Source organism: Aquarana catesbeiana, linkage group LG05, assembly GCF_042186555.1.
Source record: "Aquarana catesbeiana isolate 2022-GZ linkage group LG05, ASM4218655v1, whole genome shotgun sequence".
Lineage (NCBI taxonomy): Eukaryota > Metazoa > Chordata > Amphibia > Anura > Ranidae > Aquarana > Aquarana catesbeiana.
In genome coordinates this window covers 606,773,987-606,791,275 of record NC_133328.1, presented here as the reverse complement: position 1 = coordinate 606,791,275, position 17,289 = coordinate 606,773,987, and the positions used below count along the sequence as shown (strand labels likewise).

The 17,289-nt window shown below is 43.1% G+C and overlaps 1 protein-coding gene across 1 annotated transcript in view; it reads right to left on the bottom strand.

The window, feature by feature from the left end:
* Nucleotides 1-17,289, bottom strand: part of TBC1D31 (TBC1 domain family member 31) — a 68,410-nt gene that overhangs the window by 34,705 nt on the left and 16,416 nt on the right. The window contains exons 6-9 of the mRNA XM_073632209.1: nt 16,296-16,455; nt 8,793-8,993; nt 3,340-3,531; nt 735-814 (exon numbers count right to left, since the gene is read on the bottom strand). Of these exons, the coding sequence (XP_073488310.1) occupies nt 735-814; nt 3,340-3,531; nt 8,793-8,993; nt 16,296-16,455 (633 nt within the window). The remainder of the gene's footprint in view (nt 1-734; nt 815-3,339; nt 3,532-8,792; nt 8,994-16,295; nt 16,456-17,289) is intronic.

Here is a 17,289-nt window from a genome sequence, read left to right as displayed (position 1 = left end):
GGAGAGGTTAAAAATTAGGATGAGCCTTAGCCCACCGCCGAGCAACCAGGACCCTTATTCAACTCCAGTTTTACGTTAGGAAGGCGCTGCTTCTAAAATGGAAACAACCAGAAGTACCCTCTCTAAATATATGGAAATCACTGGTCAACTCTGCAGTACCACTCTACAAAGCAAATTACCTAGCCATGTGCTGCCCAGCCAAGTTTGATCAAATTTGGCACATTTGGATAGAATCAGATACAACCAATGCCACACAATAATGTCCAGATTCCCTCGTTAGACAGTACTGACAGGCCAATATATAGATAGGGAATCTATGCCACTGTTGCCCTTCCAAGTTCGTTTTGTAGAACTCTTCTCCCACAGTGGAACTCCTAGAGGTGGATGTTTAAGTTAAATGTAATCCTTAAATTAACTTTCTCCTTCCATTCAGAGGACAGGAGCATTTTAGGTTTGTTGTTTTTTTTTTTTAAGATATATGACCCTTTCTGGTTTGATTTTGATGTTTAAGGTTGAGCCGCGGTATACCCAGAGAGCTGGTTCACACGGGGGCGACTTGTCAGGCGACCTAGCCGCCTGACAAGTCGCCTCCCGTTCTGTACAATGGAACCGTTCTAATCTGAAATCTGAGCTCACGCGGTCATTAGGAAGGTACCACTTGTTTGTAGACTAAAGAAAGTTCACCTTTTTATTCACAAACTACAATTAAAACAAATGAATGTGCTACATTTTACCTGTATTTCGTTGGATACTCTCCAAATCCCTTCAATAACGCTAAAAGGCGCTGCTTGTTCAGTCCAGTTGGCAACACATTCTGTAATAAGCACACAGATCAAATGGTTTAAATCGGTGGTCTCCAAACGGCAGCCCGGACGCGGTCCTTTGCTTGCCTATATCCGGCCCTTGGAGCACTATTCTTCTCACTGATATGAGACACTATTCTCCCAACAGACATCAACTATGGGGCACCATTTCTCCTACTGACACCAACAATGGGGCACTATTCCTCCCCCTAATACCAAAATGTGGCAATGTTTACTCCCACTGATACCAGGAAACTTCCCACTGGCCACAGTCCGCCCCCCCTAAAATCTGAAGGACAATAAACTGGCCCTTTGTTTAGAAGGTTTGGAGAATCCTGCTTTAAATATCTGATATTTCAGAAAATCAGCTCACTGGAATCTAAAAGGGGAAGTAAACCCACCAATTTACCACTGCTTTCAGGGAAAGGATAGTTTCAATTTAAAGAACCGCTATGATCACATTCAAAAGCAACTACTAGTAACCCATGTTAACTTCATATAACAGAGCTACTGGTGGGATTGTCTGGTCCAAAAAAATGCTTTGAATTTCCTTAGTACTAGAGTTGCCATGTTAGATTATTCCCAAACTATTTAGAGACAGCCAGGGGTTTGTTTCGCCCTCTCTATTTCTCCTGTTTACCGGTATCACTAAGAGTTGAAAGTAAATCCCAAAATTCTGAGTTGTCACCAGAACAGGAGTAGAAGGGAAATCTTCCAATGTAGACTCCAATTCGAGTGACGCTGAGGCTTCCACTACATTAGAGGGATTACCACTCACTTCCTGCTGGTTATGGAACAGGAAGCAAAAGGGAAATCTCTCAAATGGGACATAGAAGGCAAAAAAAAAAAAAACCTTCCCATACTCCATTTAAAATGAAAAAACAAAAGGTTTTGCCTTTGGTTCTACTTTTAGATTGCATGACCAGCACATGTGGAGTGTGGGCTGTCAAACCAAATTAGCATTCTTAAAGCAGTTTTCTTTACAAATCATATCGGTTTTCATAAAATTGCATATACCGTATATACTCGAGTATAAGTCGATCCGAGAATAAGTCGAGGCCCTAATTTACCACAAAAAAAATGGGAAAAACTTATTGACCTGAGTATAAGACGAGGGTGAGAAATGCGCAGCTACTGTAAGTGGAAAAGAGGGTCAACAATGCCCATTTGCAGCCTCACTGCGCCCATTTGCATGCCTCACTGTGCCCATTTGTAGCCATAGGTCCCCTGAACTTCAAACTCGGTAGTTAAGGGTTCCTAGATGCCCCCTAGCTGCAGCCAAAATTTAGGGTCTCTGAACCCAAAGGGTCCCGAAATGACATTGCTGCAGATGGACACAGTTGACCGAATTTGGGGCCCCGTATCTCGGGGCCACTTAGTGCTAGGAACCCCAAATTTGGTGTGCAAACCCAGTGGAACTAGCACCATAAAATATCCAAAGCTGGGGTTTCTAGCACCAAGTGGCCCCGAGATACAGGGCCCCAAAAATCGGTTCAGAAAATGTCAAGCACTTTTCTGCAGCAGAGAATGACATTTTCCGAACCGATTTTTGGGGCCCTGTATCTCGGGGCCACTTGGTGCTAGAAACCCCAGCTTTGGATATGTTGTGGTACCAGTGGCCCTGAGATACGGGGCCCCAAAGTCGGTTCGGAAAATGAATTTTTTTGCTGCAGAAAAGTGCTTGACTGGAGTATAAGTCGAGGGGGGCACTTTCAGCACAAAAAAATGTGCTGAAAAACTCGACTTATACTCGAGTATATACGGTATATAGAAAAGCCATACAATATTATCTACGCACATGTGCACATCGAGCATATCTGGATACATAAACAAAACTAACAGCAAGGCCAGGGTCGGGACAAGGGGTGGGCAGCAGTGTTAATTTGGCCAACAAAATTATTTTCGTCAACCAAATTAACAAAACTAGTTTAGTCTATTAAAATACAACCAAAATTACAATTCAGGTGACTAAAATACGACTAAAACTAAAATGCCATTTTAGTCAAAAGACTAGGACTCAAACTAAATCGAAATTTGACGTCAAAATTAACACTGGTGTGCAGGAGGGGCAGCTGCCCTGGGCACAGTGGAGTAAGGGGGCAGAGAATGGATACAGGGCAGTAAACCCATTCTACGGCATGCATTAACACAGTGGGGGGAGGGAGGACAGTTCTGCATCCTTGCCCCAGATGCCAGATGAACCTGTCCCAGTACTGCTAGAGGCTTCCCCCTTCCCTCCTAAGAGGAGCAGCAACGTGCAAGGACCAGACTCATTCAAAGCACTCAGAAAAAACAGCAAGGGCTTGATCAGCTAATATACAAGAGGAAGGAGAACAATGGGATAGGTCATTGGACTTATGCAGACATTCCTGCATGCTACCATGTCAGCTGAAAGAACACGGATGGTGTCTACAATATGCATGTTCCACCACAATACTTACCTATAGTATGGACCAGTACCAACACTCACGCACCTCCTATACTGTGGAAAACCCTGCACAAGGACATTTTTATAAAGTGTTCATTTACAACAAACCTCTTTATTACTGTCATTATCATCCCCATCTGGGCGCAAAATTCGGGTCTTCACTATTTCTTCCTTCGACTTCCACGGGCGACATATCCGGCTAGATGAAACTTTAACTTTCCCACTGCTGGCTTTAGACTTTTCCACTGTGGAGTCCTTGTCTTTACTTAAATCAACCACTTTTACAAGTGGTGGCGGAGGCTGCAAAAATATGGGTATTCTCACTACTTAGAAATACAGACTTTTTAAATTAAGCACTGTACAAAAATAACATACAAGAGTTAAACAATTTTTTTTTTTTTTAAAAAGGTAAAAAAAACTGTGATTTTTAGCCTTTGGGTTGTATCATAGAGTTAATGATACAGTTATTGTAGTTATAGTTAGTGTAGTTGCAGTAGGCAGATACACCCTGTGCAGATCATGGCTGACTGGCTGTGTTGTAAAGGAATGTGATTTCAGCACTCGGGAGGAGGAGCAGTATAGAGTGCTGTACCGGGAAAGAAGCTCAGCAGCAGGCATAGCATCCATGGCGGAGGGGGTGGTCAGGGGGCTTTGGGGGGGAGCGTAACTTAGATCTGGGGGGGCAAAAGCCAAATGACACAAAATCTGTAGCCTGCAGCCCCTCAGGGGCCCCCTTAGGAGGTGTTAAGGGATTTTAGCAATTTCTGAAGGTTTCTCTGTCAGTGTTGGCAGGTGTTGGGGGAAGGTCACCTCCCAGTTGTCTTTTCCCCAGTTGTCAGGGAAGTGGGGTAAGCGGACATCCCCGGGTGGGGGGGTACAGAGAATTTCCAGCTAGTGACTAGAAGACACTGAGCGGTGTCTTATCTCACCAGTGACATTGGTCCCATTGTGGCTACAGGATGGCACTCTCCTCCTCTTAACTCGCTGAGCTCGGTTACCATTCTATGTTGCCAGCATGCAGCACAGACACTTTCCCATCCTGAGCTGTTCTCACCCCATGCTCCTTTCCATTCAGGAAATGTCTCACAGCTTCTCCCCACCCAATGAGAACAGAGGGGTGTGGACGGCAAAGTGGAAGCATGGCTGTGGGGCCCTAGGGTAGATCGGAGCTGGACTTCGTGGAGAGTATGAAAATATGACAGGGAGGCTGCAGGGGCTCCCTGGAGCTAGGGGTGGGGTTGCGATTGGGACCCCTGCAACCCCTTATGCTACGCCCAAGGTGTTGGTTATTATCTGGGGTGGTGTTAGAGAAAGTGGTGTATTATTTGTATTTGGTAGCTTGCCTGTTATTTTAATCAGGGTTTTTTATTCTGTGTTGTATTTTATTTGTATAGATGTTTTATTTGTAGTGTAGTTTTAATTTTGTTATTTGGTGTTAACCCCTTCCCGCCAACCGTACGTAGATATGCGTACTCGGCTTTCCGGGGTTATACCGGGATGATGCCCGCAGCTGCAGGCATCATGCCGGTACAGTTGTTTCCAGCGGGCGATCGGCTACCCGAGTATAACAACCGATGCGGCTAAAAGCCGCTCGGTTGTTATACCGGAGGAGCGGGAGGGGACATCCCCCCCCTCCCGCCGCCTCCCGCCACTGTTACCGGGCCTCCCGTGCGATCGGGAGGTCCAGTGTCCGATCGGGTATCTTCGGCAGCTGGGGGCGGGCTGGAACGAAGCTGTGAGCGGCTTCGTTCCAGCCTTCTCGTTGTAAACGCGGAAGCGACGTCATGACGTCACTTCCCGTTTACTCGGCTGCCAATGGCGCCGAATTTAAAAAAGTACACAGTATTCAGAATCGCCGTTTTCAGCGATCTGAATACTTTGAAGTGTAAAGGAGGGATGGGGGGTCTTTTAAACCCCCCATCCCTCCATAAAGAGTACCTCTCACCACCTATTACTGTCACAAGGGATGTTTACATTCCTTGTGACAGCAATAAAAGTAAAAAAAAAAAAAAAATTTTTTTAAAACACAATTTATAAAGTAAAAAAAAATAAATAAAAAAAAAAAAAAAAATTTTTTAAAGTGCCCCTGTCCCCGCGAGCTCGCGCAGCGAAGAAAACGCATACGGAAGTCGCGCACGCATATGTAAACGGTGTTCAAATCACACATGTGAGGTATCGCCGCGATCGTCAGAGCGAGAGCAATAATTCTAGCCCTAGATCTCCTCTGTACTCTCCTCTCACTCTAACCTGGTAACCGTAAAAAAATTTTAAAGCGTCGCCTATGGAAATTCATAGGTACCATAATTTGTCGCCATTCCACGAGTGCGTGCAATTATAAAGGGTGACATGTTTGGTATCTATTTACTCGGCGTAACATCATCTTTCACATTATACAAAAAAATTGGGGTAACTTTACTGTTTGGATTTTTTAAAATTCATGAAAGTGTCCCTTTTCCAAAAATTTGCGTTTAAAACACCGCTGCACAAATACCGTCTGATAAAAAATATTGCAACAATCGCCATTTTATTCTCTAGATTCTCTGCTAAAAAAATATATATAATGTTTGGGTACTCTAATTAATTTTATAGCAAAAAATATGGATTTTAACTTGTAAACACCAAATTTCAAAAATAGGCTTAGTCATGAAAGGGTTAATGGCTGTTATTGGTAATTTTGTTGTGTTTTTGCTTCTTGTTCAGTCTATTGTCCTGATCTTGTGTTCTCTTTGTTAAGTGTGTGTCGTAACAATTTCCCTTTGGGATTAATAAAGTATTCTGAATATGCTGTGGAGATGTCCCAAATTGCATCGTTACTGGGAGGGTGTATTTGATACTTTGAATTCCTTAAATTCTACACAGGTTTATTTTGATCCAAAAATAGCATTGCTAGGGATTATATCGGAAGATGTCCTCCCAGTTGAAATGCATGCAATGTGGATGAGAACTATGTATATAGCTTGTATACTTATATTACAAAAATGGATATCAAAATACCCAACACTTGATCAATGGATTAAAGCGATCAATCTTAATTTAAGATAAGAGGAATAAGCATATGCGGAGCCCTAAAAAATGTGTGAAAATCTGACATTGGTCGTTAGTCTCTAATGTATCTGAGCAGACAGCTGAATAAACTAATGAAACGGAGGAAAATCAACAATGATATAGAGTTGTATTAATGAGTAATAATGGGATGGAGGATTTGAATTGTAAACTGGTGAGCGCAAATATGGAAATAATAGTGTTTTTTTTTATCTGGAGTTGTATTTGGGTGGGGGTGGTTTGGGGATAATGGATATGTGTAATTTGGAGTTTCTGTTATAATGAAAAAAATCAATAAAGTATTTGATTGAAAAAAAAAAAAAAATAGAAGTATTCTGTAAGTCAGACCTCAAATTTTCCACTCGCCTACTCGCATTTTGCAAATGGAAAATGAGGGCTTGCGAGCTGGACTGCCTGTGAGTGGGGGGGGGGCGAGCACCGCCGGCAGGCGGGGTTGATCGGGAGCCATTCTCCCAGCGATCGCCCTGGTGGAAGAGAACATGGGAGGAAGAGGAGAGCCACGGGGTCACCGAGCGGTATAGAAATTGCCTCCGTTCTGCTCGCCGTCACACACACCCCCGCCTCCTCCTAACCCCGTGCCTGTGATAGACAGAATGCGATCCAATGCTGGAATGTGTTCTGTCTATCACAGGGGTGGGGTTAGGAGGAGGCCGGGCTGCGTATGACGGCGAGCAGAGCGGAGGCATTTTCAATGTAAGCTTTAACAGCGTGCTATACCACTCGGTGACCCCGTGGTTCTCCTCTTCCTCCGGCCACCCGCTCTCTTCCTCCGCCCTGGCGAGGCTGCAATGTGGGGCACGGTGAGGCTGCAATGTGGGGCACAGGTTACACTGCAATGATGGGCACTGGCGAGGCTGTGCTGAGGGGAACTGGTAAAGTTGCTGTTAATATTTTTGTAACTTAATTCTGCATAAAACATTTAAGTGTCATATCATGAGATAATTTATGAGGGCGTGATTAGGGGCAGAATTAGGGGCGGGGCAACTGGTGGCGAGTAGCCCCTTGAGGCCTGGCTAGTAGCTCAGGACTTGAAATTTTGAGCCCTGCTGTAGATTTCCCGTTTTAGGGAGCCTATTTTCTCTTGCAGCATCCTATGGAGCCACCCTTGCATGTGGGGACTGGAGTTGTGTCTCCCTATGCTGTGGTCATCAATATAAACTTACAGCTCTTTAGCCTAGGATGGAAAGGCACAACCCTGCTCCTCCATCCTCCTCCCTTCTTCGAACTAACCAGACTGGCTGAAAACTGCACTGTGAGCCGTTAATGCTTTCCTGTGAAGACCAGTTGTAGGGCCACACTTTTTGCTGGGCTTCTAGTGTGTCCCAGTACCCTTAAAGTGTTACTAAACCCAGGACTCTGCATTCACTATATCTGGTCTCCCACAGTACACAGAACATGGAATTGCAATTATTTTAGTAAATATAAACTGCTAAAAATCTTTTCTCATCAGCTGTATATAGTAGTCTTGTGACTTCTATCAGTGTCCAGCCAATCACTGGTTAAAGCTTGTAGGAGGAGTTTTTATTTCCCTCTGACTGTCCTATGAGGCTGACCCTCTTGTCTGGACAGTGATGATTGGCCCTTTGCCTATCACATGCACCCTCCAAAAAAAAAAGAAAAAAAAAAAAGACTCTCTAGCAATACACATCAAACTGAGCAAGTGCAGAGTGCCCCCAAGGTTCTGTTCTATCAGGAGATAGATTGGGGACTGTGGAAAAAGGGGAGGATCAGAGACGACAGGATCAAACAGCCTTTTTACACAGGATTAACCCCTTAGGTTTCACAATGAGTATAACAAGTATGTATTACTGCATATACAGACTGATTTTACTATTGGGGCTTAGGAACACTTTGAGGAATGCGCTGCCTCCAGGTATACTTGCCTGCAATTTATCTGGTGTTATATGTGCTCCAATTAGGAGACTCGCAAATATGATTTAGGACCGCACTTTAGAGAGGACCCTTGAACAAGGCAGTGCAGCTTCCACATATGTTTGCAAATGTGTGTAACTAAAGCCCCGTACACACGGGCAGACTGTCTGGAAACATTTGCTGGTACAAAAAAAAAATACCGGACGACATTTTGCCCGTATGTATGTCAGGAAGCCGGCCAGCTTCTGTCGGACGTGCATGCTGGAAAGCCAGAAGCCGATTGACTCCCGATCAGCGCTCTCAGCCAATGGCAGAGAGCACTGATCAGAGTGTTCTGGCGGGGGTGCCGTCCCCTTGTCAGAACACAACAGCCCAGTCGGGGAGATTGTTGCACTAACCTTGCATGGTTAGTACAATGGCTACCGACCGGAGCTGTCAGGTTTTTTTTTGGGTTGCACGAAAAAAAAAAAAAAAAAAAACTGTAGTGTGTACTCAGCTTTACACCTCTGTTATTAATGTAAATTGTTAGATGCTGTCATTTGGGGGGGGGGGGTTATGTTGTTGCAGGTTAGCTCGTTCGTGTGCTGGGAAAACGTTTGTTTTTAAAAAGTGGTTAATCCCCTCACCTTATTGATTTCCTTGGTCAGAGCCTGAACGCTGTACAAATTCACACTGCCGTTATCCATGACACTGGCGATGTAACGTCCATTTGGGCTAACAGAAGAAGTCACAATGCCGTCATCATGGCTTCCAATGTCAAACACAAGTTTGCATGTTTGGATACTGATGAACCGCATTATCCCATCTTGACTGAGCACACCTAAAACCTGCAGGAAAAAACAAAAAAAAGAAAGTTACAACCTTCCTGTATACTGGAAAATGTTCAAACAGATATAAACATCACTGGAGGAAATATACAAAAAGACAGTTGCAGCTGTTGCTGTATGCTGGCAGATGTTCAGAGATGTGGCCTGGTTTAACTGGAAAAAGGAAGAGTTTATTGAAAAGGAAAAACTAAAATTACAAATTTATATAGAAAAATTCAAATTGATCTCCAGCTGAAATACATACAAGTAAACTTTTATTTTAATTGTCAGAGGCATTTTTAAGTGTGTTGATTAAGTTTTGTTATCCAGGCTTCCTGACAGATTGCTCAGCCAACTACCTGATCTCAGGCTATGCTAAACTGAAAGTGATTGTAAAGGGAAAAGTATAAAAAAAATAAACAAAATAACAAACATGTCATTTTTACCTGCTCTGTGTCATAGTTTTGCACAGAGCAGCCCTGATCCTCCTTTTCAGGGGTCTTCTGTGGCCGCACAATGCCGAGTGCCCTGAAAGCAAGCCACTTGCTATGGGGGGCACTCATGCAGGCTCCCTCGCGAGCCACACTCTGTGTGTCCATTGACACAGAGTACAGCTCGGCCCCACCCCTACTCCACCTCACTGGCTGCGATTGACAGCAGCATGAGCCAATGGCTCCCACTGATGCCTCTGAGCCAATGAGGAGAGAGAAAAAGAGCGGCGATGCTGCTCTTGTGTACATTGCTGGATCGACATTGGGCTCTCGTAAGTAGACGGAGGGGCTGGGAGAGAGCTGCACACAAGTTTTTCTACCATAATGAACAGAAGGCATTCTGCCTTTAGAACTGCTTTAAGTGACACAGCTTGATACAGATATGACCTTTGGCAGCAACAAACCACTGGCACTGTTCCTTTTTGTTACCATGTACATATGTGCTCTGTGCAAAAAGTACAGCCCCTTCTCCTAGGAGTGCTGTACAGGAGATCACAGGATATCAAAACTATTTGGGGTACATATGCTTAATAATAAATATATACCGCATAGAGAAAAAAAAAAATTATATAATTATTATTATACAGGATTTATATAGAGCCAACAGTTTACACAGCGCTTTACAATATAAAAGGGAGACAATACAGTTATGATACAATAAAATACAGGAGGATTAAGAGGGCCCTGCTCAGAAGAGCTTACAATCTAATAGGTTGGGGCAGGTGGTACAAAAGGTTGTAGCTGTGGGGAATGAGCTGATGGAAGTGGTAAAAGATTATTTAGAGACCTGATAGGCTATATATATGTATATATATTTTTTTTGTAGTCGGAGCCGTGATGTCACTAGGCTCCCGCCCCACCTCTACACTCCCCTTGTTACATAGTTACATAGTAGGCGAGGTTGAAAAAAAGACAAGTCCATCAAGTTCAACCTATATCCAGCTGTGCTGGCAGTACGAAGCTCACGTTTGTTACTATATAGTGTGTGCATAGGGGACACAGAGTGTGTTCTGGGCAGAAGCAGAGCGTGCTCGCTGCCCCCCCGTGACGCCTGCGCATGTGCCACACAAGCTGTAGTGGAGAGGATTTTTCGGTATAGCTAGCACAGCTCTGAGACACAGAGAGGAAGATGTAAAGTCCTGTATGCTCATGCATGAGATAAGGAAATTACCTGTCACTCACAGCATGGGGGGGGGGGGGGGGGGAAACAGACACCTATTTCTCTGTGTGTAAATATGTATAAGTGGGGTAATGGCGCTCCCTGACGAGTAAAAGGGCAGGTGAGTAATATAGGGTTCCAATAATAATTGGAATCAATATACAAACTTTTCGGCGAGTAACCCCGCCTAAATGAGTTGCATGAATAAATAAATGCCAAACAGCCACGGAATAACAAAACTCCCTCACCGTATGTGAATATGCAAAATAAAAAAATTGACAATTAATTAGTGATAGTGTTGGTAGAACTGCCTACCTTTAAACATAATCTATGTGGGTACATACTCCGTGAATGGTGCTTAATCGAGTAATTCCCTCATAAGCGTGTGCACACTCCAAACATATATAGTACTAAATCTGTGCCAAAAACAAGTGTTGATACCTCAAACCGTAGGTACCAATAAACCATAAAATATCTATAAATGTATGTTACTTGAACACCCAGGCATACATTAGGCTTCCGCCAAATCTCCAACATGTGCATAAACAAAATGCATATAAGCAAAAACATATAAACACATATAAACCTTATTTAATATTTTAACCACTTAAAAAGTGTAAATGAGCAATCCTGCAAATTTTAACCAGTCCATTAAATCTTAACCAGTCCGTAATTATGAAGAAAATCTTGCAATGAATAAGTACCCCAGGAAAAACTGATGAAAATAACTTTCGATAGTGACTTGAGTGTGTTCAAAACGTCCTTGGTGACTTAGTGCTCCCCCTCAAGGATCCCCACTCACCAGATCAATTCACCCCAAAGGGGTATTTCGCATAGAACGGTATTCCTTGCGATCTCCCTGCCGGCGTGGTGGATGGATCTCCCAGGAAGGTCCTCAGCATACATAGGATAATGGCTCACAGTCACTCATATAAAAAGACAGAGGAATAGTGGACTCCCATAGTGTAGTAGTAAAAAACATATGTTTATTCCAACGTAAAAGACTACCAATTAAAAAACTATAGTCCAGGTCAGCTGGCTATAGTAGTATGCAGCATAAAACTTAATTAAAAAAATATTATATAAACATAGGCCTGAGCAGAGCCTAAACAGTGCTTAGCATAGCCGCTCTCATAGTTAAAAAATTCCCGGCCGGGGAACCCGTACCACTAGGTGGAAGTGAACCGAGCGTTTGCGCTCCACCTGCATTCCACCGGCCTTCTGAGCGGAAATGACGTAGCGTGCGCCGTCGTACGCGTTTCGTCATAGACGTCCTCAGCGACGGTACCCGCACGCCACGCACTACGTCATTTAATAGGGAAACAGCCATTCCAGGAACACCCCTCGTGAACAGAGGCTCCTATCAGAGTTATCCTTAGGAGGAGTTACGTGCCCAATCCACGCCTACTCTCCCCAGGGGTGTACGCAGGGAAAGTCAAGCCTCTACTATGTTTACTCCATATATGGCGTCCGTATAATTATGGCTGGTTCCCTACAGAAGAGCCACTAATGGGGGATATAGTCCATACTTAGAACATGTGGTTGACATGTAAAATAAAACTTAATATTCCAGGTATTGAATTTTGAATTTTGTCAGTGTGGCTAAGGATATTAAGAGTAACCACCTTACTGGGGCATATATACCCATATCCAAAAATAAACTAACAAATGGAAGTTTAAGGGTATAACTGCTATAGTATTTCTTACTAAGCTCAACATAAATATGAACCATATTAATCAACCCTCATAATGGAAATTCTAGTAGAGAAGAACAATTTAAAATAATAAATCTTAAAAACTATAAAAAATTACATATATATATATATATATATATATATAAATATATATATAAAAGTATTTTCAACCACCAAGGATGATAATAATGGGTAATACCAGTACAATGATTAGTGTATTACAGAAAACGTAAGACTATAGGAACTGAACTACACGTATCGGATGGGGGGAGAGAAAGAGAAAGACAGGGGAGGAGATGGGGGGGCTTCAGGTATGCTAAGTAAATTGCACCTAGATCTCACATAGAGGATCTAATTGTGTAGATACTACGGGCCAGTGTGCCTATACTATCTACATACAAAAGCCATCCCTCATGACCCATCCCTCCACGTACAAAGGTATGTACATAGGCCTGCGCAGTCAAACGATATGACCGTATCCCCTGAGGGGTCTCTATCCGCCTATCAGCAACTTCCCAAGAGGTATAGCTCACACTGATAATTTCAATGGTGTGCTCTTAAATTGTGTAGGGAGGGGGAATATACAGTCCCCTTTATGGATTAGCTATGAAGCAATTTAAGTCGATATCCAGATTGAGGCCCCTCGGGGCAAGGGACCCCAACCTTTATATCCAACTGGTTTCATTTTGCGAAACCAGTGTGGTTTTATTGCCTCCTCGCCAGTGATCCTTGACGCAGTCAATCCCATAAAAAACTAGCCCTGTGGTCCCATAAAAAACTAGCCCTGTGGGATCCCGATTGTGAAAAGCGTCAAAATGGCGGGAGAGATGATGTTTAGGGAACCCTTTCCTGATGTTTTTAATATGTTCCCTTATACGCACATATAGGGGCCTTGTGGTTCTACCCACATACTGCAATTGGCATGGGCACTCAATGACATAAGTCACATGAGTGCTCTGGCAGGTGATCAATTTCCTAATGCGGTATTCTTTGTGGTCCGTCCTAGATCTAAAGATGTCCCTTTTGCGAGGTTGCTTTTTACTGACCCTACATGGTAGGCATTTTTGGCATTTGTAAAAGCCTTTCATCTCTGGGAATATTTGTGTGTGTTTTGGAGGGTTAATAACATTATGCACTAAGTAATCTCTAAGCGTGGGAGCCCTTCTATACACCACTTTAGGCTTGCTGGGTATTATATTAGCTAGGACTCTATCCTCTTTTAGGATTGGCCAATACTTCATTAAAATATGTTCAAACTCTTTATATTGGGTATTAAAACCTGTAACGAACACCAGATCTGTGTTGTTTTTCTCTTTCTTGGACTTTTTGAACAGATTTTTTCGATCCATATTTGCTATGTCATTCTTCAACTTGCGTAACGCATTCAGCTTATATCCTTTCTCCTGGAATCTCTCAATCATGATATCCGCTTGTTGTAAGTAGTCTTCAATAGTGACACAATTTCTCCTTAATCTTATAAGCTGACCTTTAGGGATATTCCCTTTCCAACGGGGATGGTGGCAGCTGGTAATAGGGATATACCCGTTTCTATCCGTAGCCTTAAAAAAGGTTTTGGTATATAGGCTGTCGTCCATTTTGAAAATTTCAAGGTCAAGATAGTCGATCTTATGGTAGTCCCATTTTTCAGTGAAGGTTAAACCATACCTATTGATATTTAAGTTCTCCATGAAGTTTTCAAAAGTCTCTGCCGTCCCATCCCATAATATGAACAGGTCATCTATATACCTACGGTACATCTTCAGCTGGGGGATCGTAACATACATTTATAGATATTTTATGGTTTATTGGTACCTACGGTTTGAGGTATCAACACTTGTTTTTGGCACAGATTTAGTACTATATATGTTTGGAGTGTGCACACGCTTATGAGGGAATTACTCGATTAAGCACCATTCACGGAGTATGTACCCACATAGATTATGTTTAAAGGTAGGCAGTTCTACCAACACTATCACTAATTAATTGTCAATTTTTTTATTTTGCATATTCACATACGGTGAGGGAGTTTTGTTATTCCGTGGCTGTTTGGCATTTATTTATTCATGCAACTCATTTAGGCGGGGTTACTCGCCGAAAAGTTCGTATATTGATTCCAATTATTATTGGAACCCTATATTACTCACCTGCCCTTTTACTCGTCAGGGAGCGCCATTACCCCACTTATACATATTTACATATACCCGAAACACCTTGGGGAGTTTCTTTAGGGGGGCTGCATACCTCGCAATTGTCCTAAGCGCAGTCATTATACTTTATTTAACTATTTCTCTGTGTGTCTGTTTTTATCTTACTGAAAAAAGATAAGAGGATTGCTCTTTGTGGCAAGACTGGGCACAACAACATGACATCCTATACTCTACAAGGTACAATAGTGAATTAAAAAAAAAAATATTTGGGTTTACATCCACTTTAAGTGCAGGTACCCTGTACCATTCCTTTTAAAACAGTTCTGTACAAATACACAGTTAGGCCCCTTTCACACTTATACGACTTCAAAGTAGCGCGATTTTACGGCCGCTATTTTGCCGCGATTTGGGAGCAGTACTACTTTGTATGACTTTGCCACAACTTTGGCATTAACCATTCTCCGCTTGTGCTTACAAAGTAGTGCTGAAATCGTGTCTATATTATTCAGGTACTATGTGCATGCTACTTGAGGGTTTAACATTGAGGTCTATGGAGTACAAATTGTATGGAAGTTGGACCAAAGTAGTGCAGGGACTACTTTGAAGTCGACACGACTTAAAGTCGTGCCAAAATGAATGGTAGTCATTGAAAATCATGGAGAATGACTTGTCATACGATTTTGCAGTACAAAATCGTGGGACAAGTCGTATAAATGTGAAAGGGGCCTGAAACATTAACTTAGTTATACGGCAGCAGAGCGGTCCTCACTTCTGGGTAGGGGGTTCATGCACAAGACAATCAGCGGGTTACCGGTCAATGGATGTCCGCTGGCACCAACTGATCGGCGAGTAGAGAGGCTGGATGAAGCTCTGCCTTGCTTATATAGGAAGTACAGGGGAAGAGATGGATTCAAAGCAGGAGAAGAAAATCCATCACATCACTTCGTCAAAGCACCACACACAGTACACCAAAACACTGGTTAAGCACACACTTAATCCTTTGATCGTACCCTAGATGTTTAACCCCTTCCCAGCCAGTGTCATTATCACAGTGACAGTGCATATTTTTAGCACTGATCACGGTATTAGTGTCACTGGTTCCCACAAAGTGTCAGTTAGGGTCAGATTGCTTGCCGCAATATCGCAGTCCTGCTATAAATTGCTGATCGCCACCATTACTAGTATAAACAAATAGAAATTCCACTATAAATCCCATAGTTTGTAGACACTATAAAACTTTTGCGCAAACCAATCAATATACGCTTTTTTTTTTAAAAACAAAAATATGTAGCAGAATACATATTGGCCTAAATTTATGAAGAAATTTGATTTTTAACTTTTTTTTTTATTGGATGGGTTTTATAGCAGAAAGTAAAAAATATGGTTTTGTTTTTTTAATTGTCGGTCTTTTTTTGTATATAGCGCAAAAAAATAAAAAACGCAGTGCTGATCAAATACCACCAAAAGAAAGCTCTATTTGTGTGTGTGTGTGTGTGTGTGTGTGGGGGGGGGGGGGTTTAATACAGGTACAGGGTCGCACAACCGCGCAATTATCAGTTAAATTAATGCAGTGTCGCATCACAAACAATGGCCTGGTCATGAAGGGGGGTAAATCTTCCGGAGGTCAAGTGGTTAATGCCACGTACTAACGCATACGGTCAAGAATATACTTAATACTGGGAACGAAGCGCACAACCCCATCCCTTCAGGTTTCCATGGCCTCGAATGGAAGGAGGCCTACAGGTTCCTTACATATCAACCGAAATTGGTACACTGTACGGCCATGTTGGGTAATAGACAATGCAAGAAATCTAAGGAGGCCAGGGTCATACCTGACTGGACCCTCCATCAAAGCTGTCAGGGAGGAACTTGAGCTGGCGCACACTCCGCACCGTACTGGGCATCTGGAGGACTCTGAATAGCTGCTTGGAGGTCAGACACCACAAATGTACGTTGTTGGATTTTCCTCCAGCTGCCAACATCCTTCCGTCCCTGAAAACAACAAAGTAATGTTACCAGTATAGGTCAGCTTACACAATTGGTGATCACAAGGGAAACCTAGCAAAAGCAAATAAAGCAACAGCTGCAGAAAATTGTTGGCGCCATCCCTTTGTGTCATTGTTCAGAATTCGTTTTTTTGTTGCATATTTTATTTTAGACCCAAAGACAACGCTGTCCTCCTCTTTGCAATGCAGGAAAATCATGGCTGGTGGAAAGGGTTGTACTTCGTGCAAACAGCAGACCCCCCTAGGTAACACCTAAATGAGATGCTGTGCCTCCATGACTGAAAGAACCGAAAATGTAATTAATGAAAGGGACAGGCCAGGGACAAGCCAGGGACAGGCCAGGGACAGGCCAGGGACAAGCCAGGGACAAGCCAGGGACAGGCCAGGGACAGGCCAGGGACAGGCCAGGGACAAGCCAGGGACAAGCCAGGGACAGGCCAGGGACAAGCCAGGGACAGGCCAGGGACAGGCCAGGGACAAGCCAGGGACAAGCCAGGGACAGGCAGACTGGGGAGGAAAGATCTAGATGATGATGATGATGATGATGATGATGGACATCCTCCGGCCAGGAAATGTGGCTGGTCTGGCTTGCTACAACTTCTAATACACTCTGTGAGTAGCTCGCAGTGTGCAGTAAAATCAGACTAAGCGTTATTAGTACAGAAGAAGAGACCGTACAACTGTGCAAAACTAAAGGGAGACCTGGAGGTTAAAGCGGAACTTCTCTCCCTCAATCAACATTGATGATTTTGAATCCTCATGCTGCTAACATTATATAATAGATAAACTTTCCTAACATATTTCCTTTTTTTAAACTTTT